We start from the raw sequence: 27,635 nt of genomic DNA, 5'->3' as shown, positions 1-27,635 counted from the left end.
CACCGTCTAGGTATATAGCTCCTGTGATAACTGGGTGTGTCACCGTGTAGGTATATAGCTCCTGTGATAACTGGGTGTGTCACCGTGTAGGTATATAGCTCCTGTGATAACTGGGTGTGTCACCGTGTAGGTATATAGCTCCTGTGATAACTGGGTGTGTCACCGTGTAGGTATATAGCTCCTATGATAACTGGGTGTGTCACCTTGTACGTATATAGTTCCTTGTGATCACTGGGTGTTTCACCATGTACATATATAATTCCTAGTGATAACTGGGTGTGTCACCATGTACATATATAGCTCCTGTGATAACTGGGTGTGTCACCGTCTAGGTATATAGCTCCTGTGATAACTGGGTGTGTCACCGTGTAGGTATATAGCTCCTGTGATAACTGGGTGTGTCACCGTGTAGGTATATAGCTCCTATGATAACTGGGTGTGTCACCATGTACGTATATAGTTCCTTGTGATCACTGGGTGTTTCACCATGTACATATATAGTTCCTAGTGAGCACTGGGTATGCCACCATGTACATATATTGTTCCTAGTGAGCACTGGGTGTGTCACCATGTACATATATTGTTCCTAGTGAGCACTGGGTGTGTCACCATGTACATATATAATTCCTAGTGATAACTGGGTGTGTCACCATGTACATATATAGCTCCTGTGATAACTGGGTGTGTCACCGTCTAGGTATATAGCTCCTGTGATAACTGGGTGTGTCACCGTGTAGGTATATAGCTCCTGTGATAACTGGGTGTGTCACCGTGTAGGTATATAGCTCCTGTGATAACTGGGTGTGTCACCGTGTAGGTATATAGCTCCTATGATAACTGGGTGTGTCACCATGTACGTATATAGTTCCTTGTGATCACTGGGTGTTTCACCATGTACATATATAGTTTCTAGTGATAACTGGGTGTGTCACCATGTACATATATAGTTCCTGTGATAACTGGGTGTGTCACCGTGTATGTATATAGTCCCTGTGATAACTGGGTGTGTCACCGTGTACATATATAGCTCCTGTGATAACTGGGTGTGTCACCGTGTAGGTATATAGCTCCTGTGATAACTGGGTGTGTCACCGTGTAGGTATATAGCTCCTGTGATAACTGGGTGTGTCACCGTGTAGGTATATAGCTCCTGTGATAACTGGGTGTGTCACCGTGTAGGTATATAGCTCCTGTGATAACTGGGTGTGTCACCGTGTAGGTATATAGCTCCTATGATAACTGGGTGTGTCACCATGTACGTATATAGTTCCTTGTGATCACTGGGTGTTTCACCATGTACATATATAGTTTCTAGTGATAACTGGGTGTGTCACCATGTACATATATAGTTCCTGTGATAACTGGGTGTGTCACCGTGTATGTATATAGTCCCTGTGATAACTGGGTGTGTCACCATGTACATATATAGTTCCTGTGATAACTGGGTGTGTCACCGTGTACGTATACAATTGATAAATAAATTAATGTGGTAGCCTAACCACTGTGGTTGCTATAACAACTTTGTGAAGCCATGCATGACAGAATATCTAGAACATTTGTATTATGATGAACGTGTAGTTTTTAATTAAAAAAAAAGTCAAATATTCTATTGTGGCATGCAGATAACCAGCTGAGTCTCAGTTATGAAACCAAAGTACAAATAGTCCTGCTTCTGTGAATCTCAATAATAAAGATATATATTTGTGTGTGTGGCACATTAGATCCCCCTGTGGTTGTACTGGACAAAAATCCCCCATCAATTTGTTCTTACCCCACTTATGTGGGAGCATGCTGAAGTAATTGAGGATGTTGGATTAACTTTCTAATCTGAAATTAACCAAGAGTTCTGCATCCTACAAATCACCAGTCATGTTGGGTGGTGTGAGATACTAACCAGTTAACAAGTACAGTGATGTGAAACCTGTTGCATGCTTTGTTATCCAAAAGAAGTACAGGCTTTCTTGTGAAGATCTGACGTGATTACGTTCTTCTTCAGTGAGCTCATTCGTCAAGATCCTGAATTCCCAGCTGGTGCTTGGTCTGACGACAAAGTGAAGTCTGCAGATGGAGGAAAGAAACTCAATGAAGATATATTTTTGTAGTGGCTTAAGTCAAGTATCGTCCAATAAAACGTATCATCAATATTTCTTCTAAATTATTTCTGCCTTGGTTATGTGCGTTATGCCTTCTGTGATGTTCTTAGACCTGAGCTTCTCACTGGATGCTTGCTTCATAGACATAAGCTTCTTACTGGATTTCTGTTTGTTAAATGTAAACTATCTTATTCTGGGTGACTGAGGAATTGTGCTTTATTAAAGGGAAAACACATAGATGAGGAATATTGGAAGAAGTTACTCAAAATTTTTGCAATATGTTCCGTTTGGCTGAATGTGTTGTGGATTTTTTTTATAGGACAGAAAAGTGTATATTTTTGCTTATATATATATATATATATATACACACATTCTTGTTACACTTTTATGATTTAACTTTTTAATACAAAATCTGTTATGAGAAATATGAATTTCTGTATGCACTCAAGTGACAGTTTTTAAATATTTATATTTGAAAGTCCAGGGATTGGATAGATGCAATAAATACTTAAATTTTATTACAATTTTTTGTTAGTTCTATAATGTTGAATGTACATATCATCAATTAAAGATGCTAACTGAATTAATTGACAGTTTAAATTGCTATTTATGGTATTAAGGTACTTATGATAAAATCGCTTTGCATAGATACGTAACATAGGGAGTTACTTATTGCTGTTATATGTTATATAAGTAATGAAAAAACGTTTCATATAATTTTAATAAACAACTTATTGTCACTTATGTTTGTAAAGCTTTTTATTGTAGCAGTTATGACATTTTTTTCTGGTTTTAAGACGCAAGGTGGACTCAAGTCGTACGTGAATGTATAAATTATATTGTTTGTTTTTTATTATATACTAACTAGCATGTATTTTCTAATACAGGTTACATTAAGGATTCAAATACCAAATCTGAAAAACAAAACAAAAATTCATTCAATCCTATATATACATTAATGGTAATGAAACTGAATTTTTTTTTTTTCCTTTTTTTTTCCAATGTTTGGTTTTGAGGTTGAATCTGTGTCACTTTATATCCAAACATTACAAAACCATTATAACTATTAGGTGACAGTTTGAAACATGTTTGGTGATGTAAAACCTTGTGTTTAGTTATAAATCGAAACTATTAATAATTCATATATAATTTCATATATAAATTGTTGTTTATTGAAATCAGTTGTAGTTCATTTCAGAAATAAAGTGATTTTTTTTCCATTGAAAGATTTTCTATCATTTCAGCTACTCATAACTTCTTGATTACATAAAAACATTTATAACCTATTAATCTATATATATATATATATATATTATCTTTATTTTTTCGTTTTAAGTTTAAAGATTTTTTGAGAAAAACTTATCTCCAAATACTCTTTAAAGTTTCCATTAGTTTTGAACCATTTCAACAAATTTTCTTTATAAGTGGTACCCATACTGTGGTGTGCAGCCCCTGAAGGTACATAGATAGTGGTACCCATACTGTGGTGTGCAGCCCCTGAAGGTACATAGATAGTGGTACCCATACTGTGGTGTGCAGCCCCTGAAGGTACTTATCTAGGGTTTCACAAAAATAAAACAAGTTCCACATCTCTGAATTGGATGATAGTCTGGAAGGGTTACTAATATATTCCACAAGCCTGGACTCACTGTTCATGTATTCTTGTATCATTCATGGACTATTTCTTTTGATTGACATTTTTATTAATATAAATCACTTTCAACTTTGATTTAAACAAATTATATGCATCAGAAGTATGCCACTTGTTCCAAGATCCAACTGGAGGTACCATAAAGGTTTGTTTGTTTGTCTTGGAATTTCGCACAAAGCTACTCGAGGGCTATCTGTGCTAGCCGTCCCTAATTTAGCAGTGTAAGACTACAGGGAAGGCAGCTAGTCATCACCACCCACCACCAACTCTTGGGCTACTCTTTTACCAACGAATAGTGGGATTGACTGTCACATTATAACGCTCCCACGGCTAGGAGGGTGAGCAAGTTTGGCGCGACGTGGGTGCGAACCCGCGACCCTCGGATTACGAGTCGCACGCCTTATGCGCTTGGCAATGCCAGGCCCGTACCATAAAGGGTTGCTGCTCTAAATCATATTAACATTTTCCATTTTGTCTGTTTGGACTTCACCTTCTACAGATTTGATTTGCTGACACTGTTTGTAAAAGATATTCATTTTTTTACTTTGTATGTGAATAATACAAGAAATCAAAGAGCACACATATTAAGTAACATGATGTAATAAATTAACTAAAAAAACTAAATATTTCAAATTCTTTCATTACTATGAAATTGAAAAAAAAAAGCATCTTATTTCTGATCACATAAATAATGGGAAGTAATCCTTTTTAATAATGCTAACTTTGGTAGAAGCTGTTATCTCTAATAAAAAATAAAATAAAATTATTCGTAAAATTACCAGTGTGTAGTCCACATGAATATCATTGGGTTTTTGTAAACACATTTTTCCAAGCTGTTTATGCACTCAGTTGTTCGGGAATCCAGGACCTACTTATTTACAAGGTCCCAAATAACGTGGATCATACAAAGAAATGTAAACAGAAATGTTGCAAGTAATTTTGAAGCCTTTTAAGCATCTTATACAGGAAATAATTGATTTATTCCAATTTGTTTTGGAAAAAGAAAATTATTTGGTAGGATTCAACATGTGAACATCACCAGTGATGTTGATAAATAAAACCAGTTGTGTAATTTGAGGGTTAAAAGTTTTGTGTTTTATTAAATTCAAGCCCTAATACTTATATCGATCCATGTGCTCATGTGGTGACTGTCCTCACCGGAGATGCTGTACTAGTGGATTGTCAGTTAACAACTGTTCAAAGCTTGTGTAAGCTTAATTAATTGTTGTTTATATTTGTGTTTGCAGTTGAGGATAAATTGTGAGCTGTTTTAATCACATCTATAGAAGACTGTTTCAGTAAACCATCTCTTGTTGTGTTAGTAATGGTAATTTAACTTTTATTTTCTGACATGAAAGGTTTCTTTTTGAGATTGAAATTGAATTTTACTGTGCACACACTGTTTAGTAATTTCTTATTTTTCAATAAAACAGTTCACTGGTTTACTCCACTATTTGTTTCTTTCATTGATACAGTAGATCACGAGAAATTTTTATATTAGTGTAATAGAGAGATGCATAATGTTTACTGTATACTATATTATTCGGGTAATAACAATGGGTCTAACCCTGTTGTTCTTGGTAAACAAGTCAACGTGTTTTGTTAGTATAGTAGTGATTAAATGGAATACTTAACAGTTTCATAAAGATAGGAGTAACTATGTGAAAACTTAGACAGTTTTGTCAGTAAAATAGTAATTTATAGGAAGACTTGTTAGTTTGATTAACCAATTTTTATACTGGGAAACAGGACAGGTTAGATGCACTTAAAAGATTCTTTTTAAAATTGGAAGACAAGAAAAGTTGGATAAGTTTTACTGAAAGACAGAACAGTTTGGATAAGCTTTATGGTAGTTTCAGTATTGGAAGACAGGACTGATTGGATAACTTTTATGGTAGTTTTAGTATTGAAAGAGAGGACAGATTGGATAAATTTAAAATAACTTTAAAATGAAAAGACTGGACAACGTGGATAAGTTTTATGGTAGTTTTAGTACATGAAAGACAGGACAGTTTGGATATGTTTTGCACTAGTTTTAACATTGGAAGACCATACAGTTTGGATATATTTTGTGGTAGTTTTAACATTGGAAGACCATACAGTTTGGATATGTTTTGTGCTAGTTTTAACATTGGAAGACCATACAGTTTGGATATGTTTTGTGCTGGTTTTAACCTTGAAAGACCATACAGTTTGGATATGTTTTGTGGTAGTTTTAACATTGGAAGACCATACAGTTTGGATATATTTTGTGGTAGTTTTAACATTGGAAGACCATACAGTTTGGATATGTTTTGTGCTAGTTTTAACATTGTAAGACCATACAGTTTGGATATATTTTGTGGTAGTGTTAACATTGTAAGACCATACAGTTTGGATATATTTTGTGGTAGTTTTAACATTGGAAGACCATACAGTTTGGATATGTTTTGTGGTAGTGTTAACATAGTAACACCGTACATACAGTTTGGATATATTTTGTGGTAGTTTTAACCTTGAAAGACCATACAGTTTGGATATATTTTGTGGTAGTTTTAACCTTGAAAGACCATACAGTTTGGATATGTTTTGTGGTAGTGTTAACATTGTAAGACCGTACAGTTTGGATAAGTTTATCATTGGTTTTAAACGTTTTTGAAGATTGTTTCATGTAGAAGTATCACAATACAGTGAAGTTATTTATATATTGAATTTCAGAATGAATTAAGTACATGATTTTATTGGTAACTTAGAGTAGATTTAGTTTCTTTTAATGTAACTTTTAAGAAATTTTGTGTAAAAATAAAACAAATATCAGATATTTTGAGTGATAAGAAGTACAATGACAACTTACCTAGTGAGTTTTGTATAACGTGTATTTTATGACAACTTACCTAGTGAGTTTTGTATAACGTGTATTTTATGACAACTTACCTTGTGAGTTTTGTATAACGTGTATTTTATGACAACTTGCCTAGTGAGTTTTGTATAACGTGTATTTTATGACAACTTACCTAGTGAGTTTTGTATAACGTGTATTTTATGACAACTTGCCTAGTGAGTTTTGTATAACGTGTATTTTATGACAACTTACCTAGTGAGTTTTGTATAACGTGTATTTTATGACAACTTGCCTAGTGAGTTTTGTATAACGTGTATTTTATGACAACTTACCTTGTGAGTTTTGTATAGTGTGTATTTTATGACAACTTACCTGGTGAGTTTTGTATAGTGTGTATTTTATGACAACTTACCTGGTGAGTTTTGTATAGTGTGTATTTTATGACAACTTACCTGGTGAGTTTTGTATAATGTGTATTTTATGACAACTTACCTAGTGAGTTTTGTATAACGTGTATTTTATGACAACTTACCTTGTGAGTTTTGTATAACGTGTATTTTATGACAACTTACCTTGTGAGTTTTGTATAACGTGTATTTTATGACAACTTACCTAGTGAGTTTTGTATAGTGTGTATTTTATGACAACTTACCTTGTGAGTTTTGTATAACGTGTATTTTATGACAACTTACCTTGTGAGTTTTGTATAACGTGTATTTTATGACAACTTACCTAGTGAGTTTTGTATAACGTGTATTTTATGACAACTTACCTTGTGAGTTTTGTATAACGTGTATTTTATGACAACTTACCTAGTGAGTTTTGTATAACGTGTATTTTATGACAACTTACCTAGTGAGTTTTGTATAATGTGTATTTTATGACAACTTACCTAGTGAGTTTTGTATAACGTGTATTTTATGACAACTTACCTAGTGAGTTTTGTATAGTGTGTATTTTATGACAACTTACCTAATGAGTTTTGTATAGTGTGTATTTTATGACAACTTACCTTGTGAGTTTTGTATAACGTGTATTTTATGACAACTTACCTTGTGAGTTTTGTATAACGTGTATTTTATGACAACTTACCTTGTGAGTTTTGTATAACGTGTATTTTATGACAACTTACCTTGTGAGTTTTGTATAACGTGTATTTTATGACAACTTACCTTGTGAGTTTTGTATAACATGTATTTTATGACAACTTACCTTGTGAGTTTTGTATAACGTGTATTTTATGACAACTTACCTTGTGAGTTTTGTATAACGTGTATTTTATGACAACTTACCTTGTGAGTTTTGTATAACGTGTATTTTATGACAACTTACCTAGTGAGTTTTGTATAACGTGTATTTTATGACAACTTACCTTGTGAGTTTTGTATAACGTGTATTTTATGACAACTTACCTTGTGAGTTTTGTATAACGTGTATTTTATGACAACTTACCTAGTGAGTTTTGTATAACGTGTATTTTATGACAACTTACCTAGTGAGTTTTGTATAACGTGTATTTTATGACAACTTACCTAGTGAGTTTTGTATAACGTGTATTTTATGACAACTTACCTAGTGAGTTTTGTATAACGTGTATTTTATGACAACTTACCTAGTGAGTTTTGTATAACGTGTATTTTATGACAACTTACCTTGTGAGTTTTGTATAACGTGTATTTTATGACAACTTACCTAGTGAGTTTTGTATAACGTGTATTTTATGACAACTTACCTAGTGAGTTTTGTATAATGTGTATTTTATGACAACTTACCTAGTGAGTTTTGTATAACGTGTATTTTATGACAACTTACCTAGTGAGTTTTGTATAACGTGTATTTTATGACAACTTACATTGTGAGTTTTGTATAACGTGTATTTTATGACAACTTACCTTGTGAGTTTTGTATAACGTGTATTTTATGACAACTTACATTGTGAGTTTTGTATAACGTGTATTTTATGACAACTTACCTAGTGAGTTTTGTATAACGTGTATTTTATGACAACTTACCTAGTGAGTTTTGTATAATGTGTATTTTATGACAACTTACCTAGTGAGTTTTGTATAACGTGTATTTTATGACAACTTACATTGTGAGTTTTGTATAACGTGTATTTTATGACAACTTACCTTGTGAGTTTTGTATAACGTGTATTTTATGACAACTTACCTTGTGAGTTTTGTATAACGTGTATTTTATGACAACTTACCTTGTGAGTTTTGTAGTATATTTTTCTCCCTCTGTGGATATGTACATTCATTTTTATATAGGTTATACATGTGAAGGTTATTTTTTAGCCTACATAGAATATTTATTGTGAATTATTAGAAAAGAAAACAAAAAGTTCCATTATAGGTATAGTTAGCTATTAGAAAGAACTATATATATGTATTTGATATTGTTTCTAAATAGATTAACCTAAAGCAATAAAAGTAATGTTCTGAAAGGATATTTAACTATGGAAGACTCCTATTTCTCTGTAAAAAATATTAACTTTGTTGTTTAATGAGAAGTTTTGGTTGTAACACATATTACAGTTCTTTTATCAGCCATTCATTGTTTTTAGAAAAGTTTAATAAAATTACTGATGTTTGACTTTAGGACTTACAATCGCCCTCGGGAGAAGATTGTGATGTTTGTGGGAAGCGATTATACCCTGTGGAAAAGATGGAGGCTAGTGGAGTTAAATTCCACCGTAACTGTTTTCGCTGCACATATTGTAACACCATGTTGAGGTATGAAGTGTCCAACATTCTCAACAACTTACTAATAAATTAGTGGTTACGTCTGTTTATTTTGTGTGAAAATCTAACTTGAAAATTTTTTCCAATGACCAATATCAGAAACTCTGCTGTTCTACTCACAAAATATTTAAGTGGGACAGGAGAGTTTCTATTTGTATCTTAATTAAATTAAGCCAGTGTATCTGTAATTGTAAGTTTGGTAGCCATATAATATTGCTTCAATCTCTGTATATATACGAACAGGATGCTGATGTCCCTCTGTCCACAAAACTCCTCCCCAGTTTACGTCTAATTCGGATAAAACTTCACACGGTTTTCTGAGATCACCAGGAAAAGTTCTTGATAAAGTTTTGTTACAAATGAGTCTCTCTTATTTAGTGCATGTGTATACATATTTTAAGAAATATGGCAACAATAGCTTAATATTGTATCAAAAGAAAAACATTTTAAAATAAGACCTCACTGAAATGAAAAAGATAATAGGACCTTATTTTACGACATGTTTTTCAAAATCTTTTAAATAATGGAGAAGTACTTCTTTCGTTTTTAATAACGTATATTTATTATTATCAAATAAATTACTTTTTTTTTTTAAAGTAGAACTTCTAAAATTCTGGTAAAAGGAAGTTAATGCAGGGCTTAAAAGTGAATCTTCCAAGTGGAGAATCATTGTGATATTTCAGAGTAAAAGTGAGTTTACCTGCTGGACAATCAAAGTGTATGATATGAACTGTTCTGTGACTGAAGGAATCTTGTAATAACTCAGTCTTTGTAAGCGACACAAGTATATCATTACTTCAGTTTGAGTACGAAGTGATTGAAACATCAAAATTTATGAGTCCAAAAACTGCACAATGAAAAACTGACTTAACATGGAAAAAAAGTCTGAAGCTTTGAGAAATGAAATGAAACTTTAGGAACAACTTGCAGAGATAGACAGGCTTGGTCACCAAGTTAGGAGGCTAGCTTTGATGAAAAGAGGTCAGGAACAAGTTACAGAGATAGACAGGCTTGGTCACCAAGTTAAGAGGCTAGCTTTGATGAAAAGAGGTCAGGAACAAGTTAGAGAGATAGATAGGCTTGGTCATCAAGTTAGGAGACTAGCTTTGATGAAAAGAGGTCAGGAACAAGTTACAGAGATAGACAGGCTTGGTCATCAAGTTAGAGACTAGCTTTGATGAAAAGAGGTCAGGAACAAGTTAGAGAGATAGATAGGCTTGGTCATCAAGTTAGAGACTAGCTTTGATGAAAAGAGGTCAGGAACAAGTTAGAGAGATAGACAGGCTTGGTCACCAAGTTAAGAGGCTAGCTCTGATGAAAAGAAGCCAAGAACAAGTTACAGAGATAGACAGGCTTGGTCATCAAGTTAAGAGGCTAGCTCTGATGAAAAGAGGTCAGGAACAAGTTACAGAGATAGATAGGCTTGGTCATCAAGTTAGGAGACTAGCTTTGATGAAAAGAGGTCAGGAACAAGTTAGAGAGATAGATAGGCTTGGTCATCAAGTTAGGAGGCTAGCTCTGATGAAAAGAGGTCAGGAACAAGTTAGAGAGATAGATAGGCTTGGTCATCAAGTTAGGAGGCTAGCTCTGATGAAAAGAGGTCAGGAACAAGTTACAGAGATAGATAGGCTTGGTCATCAAGTTAGAGACTAGCTTTGATGAAAAGAGGTCAGAACAAGTTAGAGAGATAGACAGGCTTGGTCATCAAGTTAAGAGGCTAGCTTTGATGAAAAGAAGCCAAGAACAACTTGCAGAGATAGACAGGCTTGGTCATCAAGTTAAGAGGCTAGCTCTGATGAAAAGAGGTCAGGAACAAGTTAGAGAGATAGATAGGCTTGGTCACCAAGTTAAGAGGCTAGCTTTGATGAAAAGAGGTCAGGAACAAGTTAGAGAGATAGATAGGCTTGGTCATCAAGTTAGGAGACTAGCTTTGATGAAAAGAGGTCAGGAATAAGTTAGAGAGATAGATAGGCTTGGTCATCAAGTTAAGAGGCTAGCTCTGATGAAAAGAGGTCAGGAACAAGTTACAGAGATAGATAGGCTTGGTCATCAAGTTAGGAGACTAGCTTTGATGAAAAGAGGTCAGGAACAAGTTAGAGAGATAGACAGGCTTGGTCATCAAGTTAAGAGGCTAGCTCTGATGAAAAGAGGTCAGGAACAAGTTACAGAGATAGATAGGCTTGGTCATCAAGTTAGGAGACTAGCTTTGATGAAAAGAGGTCAGGAACAAGTTAGAGAGATAGACAGGCTTGGTCATCAAGTTAAGAGGCTAGCTTTGATGAAAAGAAGCCAAGAACAACTTGCAGAGATAGACAGGCTTGGTCATCAAGTTAAGAGGCTAGCTCTGATGAAAAGAGGTCAGGAACAAGTTAGAGAGATAGATAGGCTTGGTCACCAAGTTAAGAGGCTAGCTCTGATGAAAAGAGGTCAGGAACAAGTTACAGAGATAGATAGGCTTGGTCATCAAGTTAGGAGACTAGCTTTGATGAAAAGAGGTCAGGAACAAGTTAGAGATAGACAGGCTTGGTCATCAAGTTAAGAGGCTAGCTCTGATGAAAAGAGGTCAGGAACAAGTTACAGAGATAGATAGGCTTGGTCATCAAGTTAGGAGGCTAGCTCTAATGAAAAGAGGTCAGGAACAAGTTACAGAGATAGATAGGCTTGGTCATCAAGTTAAGAGGCTAGCTTTGATGAAAAGAAGCCAAGAACAAGTCACAGAGATAGACAGGCTTGGTCATCAAGTTAAGAGGCTAGCTTTGATGAAAAGAAGCCAAGAACAAGTTACAGAGATAGATAGGCTTGGTCATCAAGTTAAGAGGCTAGCTCTGATGAAAAGAGGTCAGGAACAAGTTACAGAGATAGATAGGCTTGGTCATCAAGTTAGGAGACTAGCTTTGATGAAAAGAGGTCAGGAACAAGTTAGAGAGATAGATAGGCTTGGTCATCAAGTTAGGAGGCTAGCTCTGATGAAAAGAGGTCAGGAACAAGTTACAGAGATAGATAGGCTTGGTCATCAAGTTAAGAGGCTAGCTCTGATGAAAAGAGGTCAGGAACAAGTTACAGAGATAGATAGGCTTGGTCATCAAGTTAGGAGACTAGCTTTGATGAAAAGAGGTCAGGAACAAGTTAGAGAGATAGATAGGCTTGGTCATCAAGTTAGAGGCTAGCTCTGATGAAAAGAGGTCAGGAACAAGTTACAGAGATAGATAGGCTTGGTCATCAAGTGAGGAGACTAGCTTTGATGAAAAGAGGTCAGGAACAAGTTAGAGAGATAGATAGGCTTGGTCATCAAGTTAAGAGGCTAGCTTTGATGAAAAGAAGCCAAGAACAAGTTACAGAGATAGACAGGCTTGGTCATCAAGTTAAGAGGCTAGCTCTGATGAAAAGAGGTCAGGAACAAGTTACAGAGATAGATAGGCTTGGTCATCAAGTTAGGAGACTAGCTTTGATGAAAAGAGGTCAGGAACAAGTTAGAGAGATAGACAGGCTTGGTCATCAAGTTAAGAGGCTAGCTCTGATGAAAAGAGGTCAGGAACAAGTTACAGAGATAGATAGGCTTGGTCATCAAGTTAGGAGACTAGCTTTGATGAAAAGAGGTCAGGAACAAGTTAGAGAGATAGACAGGCTTGGTCATCAAGTTAAGAGGCTAGCTTTGATGAAAAGAAGCCAAGAACAACTTGCAGAGATAGACAGGCTTGGTCATCAAGTTAAGAGGCTAGCTCTGATGAAAAGAGGTCAGGAACAAGTTAGAGAGATAGATAGGCTTGGTCACCAAGTTAAGAGGCTAGCTTTGATGAAAAGAGGTCAGGAACAAGTTAGAGAGATAGATAGGCTTGGTCATCAAGTTAGGAGACTAGCTTTGATGAAAAGAGGTCAGGAACAAGTTAGAGAGATAGATAGGCTTGGTCATCAAGTTAAGAGGCTAGCTCTGATGAAAAGAGGTCAGGAACAAGTTACAGAGATAGATAGGCTTGGTCATCAAGTTAGGAGACTAGCTTTGATGAAAAGAGGTCAGGAACAAGTTAGAGAGATAGACAGGCTTGGTCATCAAGTTAAGAGGCTAGCTCTGATGAAAAGAGGTCAGGAACAAGTTACAGAGATAGATAGGCTTGGTCATCAAGTTAGGAGGCTAGCTCTAATGAAAAGAGGTCAGGAACAAGTTACAGAGATAGATAGGCTTGGTCATCAAGTTAAGAGGCTAGCTTTGATGAAAAGAAGCCAAGAACAAGTTACAGAGATAGATAGGCTTGGTCATCAAGTTAAGAGGCTAGCTCTGATGAAAAGAGGTCAGGAACAAGTTACAGAGATAGATAGGCTTGGTCATCAAGTTAGAGACTAGCTTTGATGAAAAGAGGTCAGGAACAAGTTAGAGAGATAGATAGGCTTGGTCATCAAGTTAGGAGGCTAGCTCTGATGAAAAGAGGTCAGGAACAAGTTACAGAGATAGATAGGCTTGGTCATCAAGTTAAGAGGCTAGCTCTGATGAAAAGAGGTCAGGAACAAGTTACAGAGATAGATAGGCTTGGTCATCAAGTTAGGAGACTAGCTTTGATGAAAAGAGGTCAGGAACAAGTTAGAGAGATAGATAGGCTTGGTCATCAAGTTAGGAGGTTAGCTCTGATGAAAAGAGGTCAGGAACAAGTTACAGAGATAGATAGGCTTGGTCATCAAGTGAGGAGACTAGCTTTGATGAAAAGAGGTCAGGAACAAGTTAGAGAGATAGATAGGCTTGGTCATCAAGTTAGGAGGCTAGCTCTGATGAAAAGAGGTCAGGAACAAGTTACAGAGATAGATAGGAAACCAGAAGGAAATAATTCACTTAACAAAGCTTTGCTATCAGTTGTACACTATGCTTAGAGCATGTTATATTCTGCTGTGTGTTGAAATGAATTAATTACATGACTTACATTGTTGAAAATAATTTGATATTCAAGTCGAGATAAAACTGAATTATTTTCAATGCAATATCTTTGTAGAACTGACTCCACTGCTACAATCTTTTACAAAATTTGGAACTAGTTCAAATATGGCCAACTTAATTGAAAGCAAAAGATATTTTTCCTATACATATTGAGTTTCATATACAAGACACTCTCTGAATTTTAGTGGAGAAAAATGAGGATAGTTAACCAGTCACAATAAGTAACATAATTGTTTAAAAATGTACAGTAAATAACAGTTTATAGGAAATGAATTTCATTAAACAGTACAATTTGTGAGTGATATTTCAATTTGATTGTTTGTGTAGGAGCTTTCAAGTTGACCCTAAATATTAAAACGTTTTATTTTTCAAAAAATCAATTTATCTTTTCACAACACTAATATTAACCTGTTCAGTGCCGTAGACGAGATAACTCGTCCAAGCCGATCGGTAACACAGTGGCACGGACGAGTTAATTCGTACTCAATAACACCTAACTTCAACGCTAGATGTTAGCACCATACATGCATTTGACCTACTTACAAATTGTTTCACTTTCGATCCAAAATGGCGTCACAAAAAATGTTACAAAATGAAGAAGTATTGGAGTTGTATTGTAGCAGCTGAAATACTTGGCAGTCAACAAGTTAATAGAAGTAGTACTGATTACAGGAGTGGATAAAATGATGGCATAGGATTGGAATTTGACTTAAGGGTGAACAGAACAATTATTTTACGTGAAGCTAGAATGTCCTTTGCTTTAAAAAGCCATCGAGATAGAAAAGATCTGCAATATTAGAACTTGTGAAACAAACATTTTTTTGATGATACAGTGTTTTTAATACATAAATTTTATGAATATTTATTTAGTTTTTGGAAGGGTGTTACTAAAGAATCACAACGGAGTATCGATTCCTGTGAATTCGAGGATGTATTACTTGTCTTGTACAGATCAGCGTATTTTTTAGGAAACAAACACATCATTATCTTTACTTTAATTTACCGATCGTTTTACAGAAATTTATGATTCTGCACAAGTGTTTTTTTTGTTACGTTGTCTTTATGCACAGCAATGAGAAAGAGGTTTTTCTGTGTTTTGATGTCTCATAGTAATATTTAAAAAATACTGTTCTACATATATGAAGAATATCCCTAGTTAGTGTACAATTTTATGTCTAAAGTACACACATTTTTATGTCTAAACATTTATTTAAATTGTGTCAAAAAATTGGGTATTCCCTTTATTTATTACAATCAGAATTTTACAGAGAAACAAATTTAATGTGACTTGAAGAAATAAACGTATAACACTTTAAACTGTCTTTTTCTCGGTCTATTTTCCAAATGTATGCTCATAATACTTATTGTTACTTTTGTAAATTAGTGTTGCTATAGTACGTGTCTTTCTCTCTGTAAATTAGTGTTGCTATAGTAGGTGCCTTTCTCTCTGTAAATTAGTGTTGCTATAGTACGTGTCTTTGTCTCTGTAAATTAGTGTTGCTATAGTACGTGTCTTTCTCTCTGTAAATTAGTGTTGCTATAGTTGGTGCCTTTCTCTCTGTAAATTAGTGTTGCTATGGTAGGTGTCTTTCTCTCTGTAAATTAGTGTTGCTATAGTACGTGTCTTTCTCTTTGTAAATTAGTGTTGGTATAGTAGGTGTCTTTCTCTCTGTAAATTCGTGTTGCTATAGTAGGTGTCTTTCTCTCTGTACATTAGTGTTGCTATAGTACGTGTCTTTGTCTCTGTAAATTAGTGTTGCGATAGTACGTGTCTTTGTCTCTGTAAATTAGTGTTGCGATAGTACGTGTCTTTGTCTCTGTAAATTAGTGTTGCGATAGTATGTGTCTTTGTCTCTGTAAATTAGTGTTGCTATAGTAGGTGTCTTTCTCTCTGTAAATTAGTGTTGCTATAGTAGGTGTCTTTCTGTAAATTAGTGTTGCTATAGTAGGTGTCTTTTTCTGTGTAAATTAGTGTTGCTATAGTAGGTGTCTTTCTGTAAACTAGTGTTGGTATAGTAGGTGCCTTTCTCTCTGTAAATTAGTGTTGCTATAGTATGTGTTTTTCTCTCTGTAAATTAGTGTTGCTATAGTAGGTGTCTTTCTCTCTGTAAATTAGTGTTGCTATAGTATGTGTCTTTCTCTCTGTAAATTAGCATTGCTATAGTACGTGTCTTTGTCTCTGTAAATTAGTGTTGCTATAGTAGGTGCCTTTCTCTCTGTAAATTAGTGTTGCTATAGTAGGTGTCTTTCTCTCTGTAAATTCGTGTTGCTATAGTAGGTGTCTTTCTGTAAACTAGTGTTTAGTAGGTGTCTTTCTCTCTGTAAACTATCGTTGCTATATTAGGTGTCTTTCTCTCTAAATTAGTGTTGCTACAGTAGGTGTCTTTCTCTCTGTAAATCAATGTTGCTATAGTAGGTGCCTTTCTCTCTGTGAATTACTGTTGCTATAGTAGGTGTCTTTCTCTCTGTAAATTACTGTTGCTATAGTAGGTGCCTTTCTCTCTGTAAATTAGTGTTGCTATAGTATGTGTCTTTCTCTCTGTAAATTCGTGTTGCTATAGTAGGTGTTTTTCTGTAAATTAGTGTTGCTATTGTAGGTGTCTTTCTCTCTGTAAACTATCGTTGCTATATTAGGTGTCTTTCTGTAAATTAGTGTTGCTATAGTACGTATCTTTCTCTTTGTAAATTAGTGTTGGTATAGTATGTCTTTCTCTCTGTAAATTAGTGTTGCTATAGTAGGTGCCTTTCTCTCTGTAAATTAGTGTTGCTATAGTTGGTGCCTTTCTCTCTGTAAATTAGTGTTGCTATGGTAGGTGTCTTTCTCTCTGTAAATTAGTGTTGCTATAGTGCGTGTCTTTCTCTTTGTAAATTAGTGTTGGTATAGTAGGTGTCTTTCTCTCTGTAAATTCGTGTTGCTATAGTAGGTGTCTTTCTCTCTGTACATTAGTGTTGCTATAGTATGTGTCTTTCTCTCTGTAAATTAGTGTTGCTATAGTATGTGTCTTTCTCTCTGTAAATTAGCGTTGCTATAGTAGGTGTCTTTGTCTCTGTAAATTAGTGTTGCTATAGTATGTGTCTTTCTCTCTGTAAATTAGCGTTGCTATAGTAGGTGTCTTTCTCTCTGTAAATTAGTGTTGCTATAGTTGGTGCCTTTCTCTCTGTAAATTAGTGTTGCTATAGTATGTGTCTTTCTCTCTGTAAATTAGCGTTGCTATAGTAGGTGTCTTTGTCTCTGTAAATTAGTGTTGCTATAGTAGGTGCCTATCTCTCTGTAAATTAGTGTTGCTATAGTAGGTGTCTTTCTCTCTGTAAATTCGTGTTGCTATAGTAGGTGTCTTTCTATAAACTAGTGTTTAGTAGGTGTCTTTCTCTCTGTAAACTATCGTTGCTATATTAGATGTCTTTTTCTCTAAATTAGTGTTGCTACAGTAGGTGTCTTTCTCTCTGTAAATCAGTGTTGCTATAGTAGGTGCCTTTCTCTCTGTGAATTACTGTTGCTATAGTAGGTGTCTTTCTCTCTGTAAATTACTGTTGCTATAGTAGGTGCCTTTCTCTTTGTAAATTAGTGTTGCTATAGTACGTGTCTCTCTCTGTAAAGTAGTGTTGCTATAGTAGGTGTCTTTCTCTGTAAAGTAGTGTTGCTATAGTACGTGTCTCTCTCTGTAAAGTAGTGTTGCTATAGTAGGTGTCTTTCTCTGTAAAGTAGTGTTGCTATAGTAGGTGTCTCTTTCTGTAAATTAGTGTTGCTATAGTAGGTGTCTCTCTCTGTAAAGTAGTGTTGCTATAGTAGGTGTCTTTCTCTGTAAAGTAGTGTTGCTATAGTAGGTGTCTCTCTCTGTAAATTAGTGTTGCTATAGTACGTGTCTCTCTCTGTAAATTAGTGTTGCTATAGTAGGTGTCTCTCTCTGTAAAGTAGTGTTGCTATAGTATGTGTTTTTCTCTTTTTCAAGGCTGGAAAATTACAGAACTAGTGGAGGTAAACTTTACTGCAGTACACACTTCAAACTTAGTAATTCCAAGTCGACCCCTGAATCTGTATCAGAAACAGGCCATGAAACTGCATCTGATGTGGGCCATGATGCTGTATCTGAAGATGAAATGATGTCTGAAATTGGCCATGAATCAGCACCTGACATTGTGTCAGGAAGTGGTAATGATAGTGAACTCATAACAACCAAGACTGAAGTTATCGATGAAGGTCAAGAGACACCGAATATTGCTAACTCTGATGAGGCTACATTAAAAGTAAGAGACACTGAATATTGCTAACTCTGATGAAGCTACATCATAAGTACACCTGTTTGATTTTTGTCAGTTTAGGTATGCTTTATGTTGGTAGGCATAAGAGGAAGGTGCTTAAACCTATGAGGAAAAAAACAAAAACCTTTCAATTCTTTGATCAAAACCCACTTAACTTGTTTCTATACCATATAAAGTTCTGGTGTATAACACAATCAAAAAGTTGTTATGTCACAAAAATATTAATGTCAATGTTATAATAATCCAGTAAACTTTTATCTTTATAACTATTGGTTTATTTGAAAAGTCGAATAGAGAAATACAATCCATTTATACTTTATTTGACAAAAATACTTTCCTGCTGTTCTAATGGTCTCAAAGGGTTGGTGTTACGTGATAATAATGTTACACACCATTTATTCATGGCCTTGGGGAACAAATTTTGCATATACTCACACTTATGTGCTTTGTTTTTTAAATTACAGAATGAAATAACCTGAGAGTTAATTTTGATCATATAAGCCTAAGTATAGCTGTGTTTTACTGTTGTTCAACACTTAACGATAAACGTAAGTTGGCTCAACATGGCTGGACAATGTACGTCAATTACCCTTAATTTGTCCATAACAAAAGATATTTCTTCCAGTGGGGATGATGACAAGTGAAGCAGATGGAAAACTGATCTTGTTATAGTTTTGTCAGTTTGCATATTTGGAATATTCCAGACAATGATGTTGTCAAGCTATGGTATGACTGCCAATCTCGTGTGTGTGTATATGTGTTCATTGTGTTTTAACCAAATTTAGTATAAGGCTAGAGATGTGTTGGAAACGTTTGACTAAGAAACATCCAAACTGGAGGCCTACTAGGCAACTGTTAATTGGTTCTGATCGAGTTTATAATTTGAATAGACAGAAATTCTCACATTGACCCTGTTCTTGGATTCTGAAATACCTTAGTTCAAAGGTTACATGATAACTGTTTATTAATTTTAATGAAACTTGATCGATAAATCAACATTAACCCAGTTATGAAGTTTAGACTATCGAGGGTGAGATTTATGTCAACCATGTTACGTGTGCCAACATGGGTCAATCTCCCAACCCATCTATTTAAAACAAGAAATCATAAATATTGATACGTATTGTTATTATAGCAGGTTTTTCTCGAAACTTAAGTAGTTTGGTACTTGGTTTCTATGATTTATAAATAATAAACGAAACCGGCAATCCCTGGTTATCCAAGTCCCTAAATTTACCAAAGGTCATGACCTTACCGTTGGAGTACACGATTAAAAACAGCTTTTTTTCGTTCTTTAGTGGTATAAGACAGATAACTAACCCCCATCTTGAAAATATTCATTATTAATAATGATCAATTTCATTAATGTGGTACAACATACCATTCTGAAATTTGTTCTAGTAGTCCATCAAATGTCTCGTGCGTGGTATTGGCGCCACATGTACTCATCGAGGTAAAATGGCGACAGAGCATCACTGGTTCCTGATATAGATTTTAACTACGACTTGCATTGCTTTCAGAAAGATTCAATGTGTTTAGTGTGCACTTCTGTTACAGGGTCACAAAGCCAGTTTGAGTTGTTCAGTATCTCGTGAATGAATGGTGGCTGTACCAAGATTTGAGATATATTCAGGTACCCAGCCCATTTATCCGAATGAATGGTACTGCCGTGAACAACGACATTTCGTATAATAGATAGCAGATTACCTACAGTACGGTTGGGTACAAGAGTTAACTAGTCAAGCTGTTTGGTAACATCGTATATTCCAAAAATCTATCCTTGAGGAACAAGCGGTAATTTTATAACATTATTAAATGGGTTTGGTTTGTTTTGATTTTCGCGCACAGCTACACGAGTGTTGTCTGAGCTAGCCGTCCCTAATTTAGCAGTGTAAGACTAGAGGGAAGGCAGCTAGTGATCACCACCCACCGCCAACTCTTGGGCTACTGTTTTATCAACGAATTGTGGGAATAAACGTCTCATTATAACGCCCTCATGGCCGAAAGGGCGAGCATGTTTGGTGTGACGACTCAGATTACGAGTGGAGTGCTGGACCCTATTACATGGACCCAAATAACCAGGGATTGCCACGAAACCATAATAAACAACAACACTACGATTCTTTCAACTAGATTACTATTTTGACAATAACAAGCTACGGTGTTTCTGATATTTTACATGTTAACTTGTGTTACTTTGCATTCACAACAAACATTGAAATACAAACGCGTTTTAACACATTTTGTATGCTGCTATCTAACAAAAGAAATCTCAGCATATTTTACTGGGTTGTTTCTAGTTATTTAACGAAATTAAATTGGAACATATATTTCATAAATATTAAAATAAAAAAAAGATTTACAAAGAAAAGGAAATACAACAGATTTTGAAGCCTTCGTCCCATAATTATCAAAAATAATTCAATATAATTAATAAGTTGTGTATAATTACCTTACCAAATAAAAGGAAGTGAACATAATTCAATACGACGCACGTTTTCATAGCTTCCTAACAAACAGACTTAATTTAGTTAGGTGCTAAATATGTGGCCCCCTAGTGGCAGAGCAGTTAATCTACGGACATACATCGCTAGCAACTGGGTTTAATACCCGTGGTGGGCAGAGCACAAATAGCCTACTGTGTAACTTTGTCCTAAGTTACAAAGAAACTAAATATGTGTGACGTAATTTCATTTTTATTCTAAATCTTAACCATTCTACCGGAATTCCTAACATAATTATTCTATCTTTTGCTGTGATTATAGACAGTATTTAGGTTTACACATTTAGAAATAGCTATATAATTTTATTTTTCTAATATATTGCAGTAGTGATATGTGCATTTGTTTAGCTTTAATAGAAAGGCCTAGCCGGGTATCGAATAAGGAAAACCAAAACTGTCGAATGTATTTTCAATATTCGCATTGACAAGGATATCTGGGATAGGCCGACGTGCTATAGTGATACACAGCAAAAGTATGCGATATTTACTGTAGTTTAAAATATGTTGAGAACAATCGAGGTCCACAGCAAGTGCCTGTCAGCATGTTTTTATTATAAAATACTTTCTTGTATAAAAAATGGGGTATTTTGTCTCTTTGAAACATAAAGCTTTATATGTTAATATATATTTAAGATGTTGTAATTTTATTTTTATGTATATTATAATTCATATAAAATACTGGGTAATTATAAACCGTTTAATGATGCGTGATGTATTTTTTTTTGAGATATATAGTATTACCGAGTACTTATTTTAAATATGAGGTTGTCGAATTAAATGAAGAGGGCGCACCCTCTTCAACCCTGAGCAAGTGCTGGTTTAAAAAAAAATAAATATATATATTTTTTGGCCAGTAGTGTTATTAGTTTAGTTATTATAGAAGTAAGGTTACATCTGTTTCAACCTAACACGTGCAAGTTCGTCAGTGGCTCAGTAACACTAGTAATTGGTATCAGTTAATGACGTTGACTGTTTTAGAAGGGCATACATCCTACATCTTTATGGGAAGTGTATTTGACATCTGATGAAACGTATAATAGTTGATTATTTCTGTGTTTAGTTTGAAGCGAAAATATTAAATATTATTGTACATTCATTATGCATTTAATGATTGTTATAATGTGAAACTTGTATTTAGTGAAGGAGTTCTATGCAAAATTAATTGGTGACGTTCCTGTGTGTTAGTTCTGTGTATGTATGTCACGTGAAATTAAGCCTTTTTTGGTTTTTCAGTAGGCACTATTTTCTTTAACTTCGCAAGTTTGTTTCTGGAAGTGATTGCGCTACACTAATCTACAGAACAAGTTTTCTAATTATCATGTTGTAAGTGGAAAAATAAGTTAAACTTTCTCTAATTGTTTGCACACATTAAAGGTCATACTTTGTATGATAAACTTTGAGAATCGCGTTATGTAGATACGAATGTTGTTCAGTTTCATGGTAGTCATTTGAGGACCAATGAAAATAAAGGTTAGTTTTATGGTGTTCGTCTGAGGACCAATAGAAATAATGGTTAGTTTTGTGGTGTTCATTTAAGGACCAATGGAAATAAAGGTTATTTCAAATACAGTTCCGAAGGGTGCTTTATTATTTATGTACATTTTAAATGACAAGGTAACACAACTTTAATCCGATAAAACAAGATGGTCGAGTTTGTACTTACACGTGCTATTTGTTTGCGGTTCTTTAAGTTCGTATATTCAATGGCTTTCGTTATGTTCCATTGTATTTGGATATTTTAATCAGCATAAAGTAGCGTTGTCATATCTTGAGTGCAGAGGTGTCATCTAGCGAGATATGATCGAACTGAACATTTATTGAGTGCAAAATTCATGTGTAATAAAATCCATTTACGGAGACTGGTAACAAAATTTGTTCACTCCTTGGTACGAGAGGACAGTTTGGAATTGGAAACTTTTTACTGTAAAAAAAAAAAATCTGGTGTGATGTTTGTTATTTGTTCATAAACACGACGTTTTAAACAGGAAATAATTAAAAAACAGCAACATTAATTAATTTAATTAGTTATTATGAGAACTTTATAAAAAGGACGACCAAACAGTAGTTAAAACACTCTGGGTTTTAAATCTTTTTAGAAAGATCAGGGGTGTGAAAAACAAGAACGGTACAGAAAACAATGAAATGTTTGTGTTTTGAGATTCGTGGAAAGCTACACGAGGGCTATCTGCGCCAGCCGTCCCTAATTTAGCAGTGTAAGACTAGAGGGAAGGCAGCTAGTCATCACCACCCAGCGCCAACTCTTGGGCTACTCTTTTACCAACGAATAATGGGATTGACCGTCACATTATAATGTCCCCACAGCTGGAAGGGCGAGGATGTTTGGTGCGACGGGGATTCGAACCCGCGACCCTCGGATTATGAATCGAACGCCTTAACATACTTGGCCATTCCGGGCTCAACAATGAAATACGTTGGAGTCTTCATGAAGTTTATGACATGAAAATATAAGCATTATACCAACTTTAAAACTTAATATTTTTTAAATCAATTGTTCTGTGGTAACTGTCGGCTTTTTTTTTTTTTTTGCACAACTACACAATGGGGCGAATAATTGTGTTCTGTCTACCGCGGAGAATCGAACTTTGGATTTCAGCAGTGTAAGTCTGTAAACTTACCGCTGACCCATTAGGAGACCTGACAGCTGAATAAAATTGAATTAATGATCATTTTCATATTTTACTGAATTATTAAAGTGTCTCATAATATGTCAGGCCATCCCATAAGTAATGTCCGAAAATTTAATACAGAAAGTGCATCATTATTTCTGTCTTTGTAGAAGGTTTTAATGACTGAAATATGTAGTAGGACGTGTATAAAAATGTTAAGACAAATAAAACAAACTAGCCTAACTCCACTTTATCAGATCATTAATCAAATAAACTCTTATGAAGATGGATGTGTCTGAGGAGCATATTAGTCATATAATACTTTATGAGTTTAATGAAGGTAATAGTGCAGTAGAAACTAAACAAAACATAAAGGTGTTTATGATGTGGAGTCTCTCAATGAAAGAAAATGTCGAAGGTGGTTTCAGAAGTTCAGATCAGGTGACTACAGTTTAATTGATGTGCCACATTCAGGTCGTCCTGCTGAGTTTAATGATGACTTGCTGCTAGCTACACTTGATGAAAATTGTGTTGTAACAGTTGAAGAACTAGCACAGAAGTTTAGTTCAACCCATTCAACAGTTCACCGTCATCTGCAACAGCTTGGAAAAGTGTCAAAACTTGGAAAATGGATCCCCCATGATTTAACAGAAGCCAACCTCTGAGCAAGAGTGGACATTTGCACTTCTCTGCACTTTATTGAACGTAACCCACCTTTTTAGGACAGGTTAGTAACTGGACATGAAAATGGATATATTATAAAAATGTTACGCGCCGCAGACAACGACTCAGTGCAGGTAAACTGGCTAAAGCAGAGCCCAAAATGGATCTCCACCCTAAGAAAGTTTTGTTAGACGTTTGGTGGGATTTTGTTGGTGTGATCCACTTTGAGTTGCTGCCACTCAATGTAACGATTACATCAGACTTCTATTGTCAACAGTTAGAGCACTTGAATGTTGCACTGAAAGAAACAAGGCCTGCTTTGATCAATCGTAAAGGTGTTGTGTTACACCAGGATAATGCACGGCCCCATACAGCAAGGATCACATCTGTAAAGATTGAAGAGCTAGACTGGGAAAAACTTCCACATCTTCCTTATTCTCCAGACCTTGTCACATCTGATTATCATCTGTTCCAAAGTTTGCAGAACTATCTTGATGGAAAAGAGCTTGGAACACATGAAGATGTCAAAACTACCCTCTCTACATTCTTTTCCTCCAAACCCCAAAAATTTTACAGAAGTGACATTCAGAAGCTTGTGAATCGTTGGCAGGAAGTAATTAATAATAATGGAACATACATTATTGGTTAAATAACATTAAAAGTGTTTGAAATCCTTTCTGTTTTTGTGAACCTAAAATTGGACATTAATTCAAGGACGACCTGATACATATTCATATCGAATCAACTGCAAGTTTCATATAAAACAAAATAAATCAAATCCTCAGGTTCCAATGACTGCAGAACCATTGACGATGGCCATGGACAGTGCAGAAGCCGAAAAAGTACAAGCTTACAGTAAGCAAGGTCAGTAGTTAGTGTGCACGTCAGATGCGCCGATAGATGGCGCTACACGCATGTCGAAGTCGGACAATGGGGGGGGGACTGATATAATGGAAGACGATGGAGACTTAGTGATTGTTGTTTGTATTTATCCGACCTGCTTCTCGCCGTATTTCTCCGTCTCTCTTCTTGGGGGGTTGCTTTGCCTTCGCCTTGTTGCCTGCCACGCTTACCAGATAAGCATTTACACGAGTTAAATCAATCCATTAATCTGTCTATCAGTGTTATCCACTATCGCTATTATTTTATAAATTCCTACCTAGTGCGGGGTTGAAAGAGGACTGGTTAGTCTTCGAGCACCCCAGGGGATTAATGTTTCTTAGGAAATATTAATTTTAAACCTAAACACCTGCAGTTATAAAGAGAGAGACTTAGTTCCACAGCGTGTCACCACAGCGTGCAGTGGAAGAAACGCTTTGCCAGGCCGCCATGACGTCAGACGAAGATGCACACGTCACGTGTCAACGTGTCTCAACATGACTAGTTAATACAATCTGTTAAAATGTCGATTAATTAATTTTATATTTAATTGCATTTTCTGACCATTTATATATAAAACATCCTGATAAAGGACGCCTAACATTAATTTATTATATTATTTAATGATAAAATTATTATAACAGTGTCACATATGGACGTGTCACACATTCACTTGAAATAAAATAATTTACAATTATGTGTCATTATATACTTTTATCATACTCAAATTTTTAAACAAATATTGTATGGATAAAAATGCACATTATACTTTTAGTTTACTGATGTATTCTTCAGTAAACTATTCTACTGCATAATAGGGCACAAGTCGGACTTCATTCGGTCTCGTCTAGTGAAAGTGGGTTTTCGCGGGGTACTCCCGTTTTCCCCCACACCTAAATTTTGCCAATGGACCTGTAGATCCCAGCCGGGGTAACTTGATCCATGCCCGGCCCCGAATGGGGCCCGTTTGAGTTGATATTTCATTTACTCTGCCGACAACTTGCTTCTTTAACTTGTTGACTGCTAAGTATTTCAGTTGCTACGGCAACTCCGAACCAAGTTCAAAATACAACTCCAATGCTTCTTCATTTTGTAACCTTTTCGTGACGCCATTTTGGATCGAAAGTGAAACAATATGTAGTGGGTCAAATGCATGTATGGTGCTGACATCTAGCGTTGAAGTTAGATATTATTGAGAACGAATTAACCCGTCCGTGGCACTGTGTTACCGATCGGCTTGAATGAGTTATCTCGTCTACGGCACTGAACAGGTTAATCGAATATTGCCTTTGTATTCATTTTGTCAGCTACCACGCCTTCTAATCTCGCACCAATCAGATTCATGCTTAACTCATAAGCCCTTCCAGCCTAAGATTATCGATAGCCACCTAGCCAAAATTCTTAACTTCTGCCAAGTGCAGGGTAAAGGGGGACTGTTCAGTGTTCGAGTGTCCCTGGGCCTGGGGTTAATATTTCTTATTAACCTCATTCCAAAACAACTGTCAGAATTGTGTGTGTGTTTACTGCACAATAAGCGTAATCAATCATTGTTATAGAACAGCAACACTTATTATTTCATAAATCTTTGAGGACTGACCTTTTATCTAAATTACAGATATAACTTACATCATAAATATTGAATGCATATCAGCACCAAATAACATTTCACTTGCTTACAGAGAGAGTGGCAGATTTAACAGTTCAGTTTGGTCACAGCCGGACGTGTTCGATAATCAAGGTCACTGACCATCATGGTTTTAGAAAATATGCAGGGTAGAACATAAGTTTAGAAAAGTCTTTTGACCTTTAGTGTCAGTTAAAACTGATAACATTTTCGTTTTAATTTACCAAAAACGTTTATTAAAATAGAAATTAATAACAATAAGCTATCTATGTATTTCAGTTATATTTCATATGGAAAATTTTGTTTTGAATTTTGAACAAAGCGACATGAGGGCTATCTTCGTTAGCCGTCTCTAATTTGGCAGTGTAAGACTAGAGGGAAGGTAGCTGGTCATCACCAACCACCGCCAACTCTTGGGCTACTCTTTTACCAACGAATAGTGGGATTGATCGTCACATTATAACGCCCCCACGGCTGAAAGGGCGAGCATGTTTGGCGCGATGGGGATACGAACCCGCGACCCTCAGATTACGAGTCGCACGCCTTAACAAGCTTGGCCATGTCGGACCATGACTAGAGGGAAGGCAGATAGTTATCACTGCCAACTCTTGAACTACTTTTTTTTACTAACATATAGGGGGATTGGCTTATTTAGTATTTCGTATCACCAGGTGCTGTGAAATAAGTACCTTTACTGATTTTCAAATTTAGTGACATACAAAATCTCTAGTTAAAGCAAGGTTGACATCAAAACTTATGTATAGTTTGAACATAATGTAAAATACGTAGGTAGTGATAATGTATTATCATTGATAATTATATTTTCGAAAGGTACAGACTAATTAA

General features: G+C 35.4%; 2 protein-coding genes across 2 annotated transcripts in view; both read left to right on the top strand.

The window, feature by feature from the left end:
* Positions 1-22,565, top strand: part of LOC143248614 (uncharacterized) — a 62,906-nt gene extending 40,341 nt beyond the window's left edge. Inside the window, exons 12-13 of the mRNA XM_076497115.1 lie at positions 9,170-9,303; positions 18,184-22,565. Coding sequence (XP_076353230.1) covers positions 9,170-9,303; positions 18,184-18,502 — 453 coding nt within the window. The 3' untranslated portion in view covers positions 18,503-22,565. The remainder of the gene's footprint in view (positions 1-9,169; positions 9,304-18,183) is intronic.
* Positions 1-27,635, top strand: part of LOC143248615 (pyrokinin-1 receptor-like) — a 425,075-nt gene that overhangs the window by 348,070 nt on the left and 49,370 nt on the right. The window lies entirely within an intron of this gene.

Source organism: Tachypleus tridentatus, chromosome 4 (assembly GCF_004210375.1).
Source record: "Tachypleus tridentatus isolate NWPU-2018 chromosome 4, ASM421037v1, whole genome shotgun sequence".
Classification (NCBI taxonomy): Eukaryota; Metazoa; Arthropoda; class Merostomata; order Xiphosura; family Limulidae; genus Tachypleus; species Tachypleus tridentatus.
The sequence above is the reverse complement of the archived record's forward strand: the minus strand, read 5'-3'. Positions and strand labels throughout refer to the sequence as shown.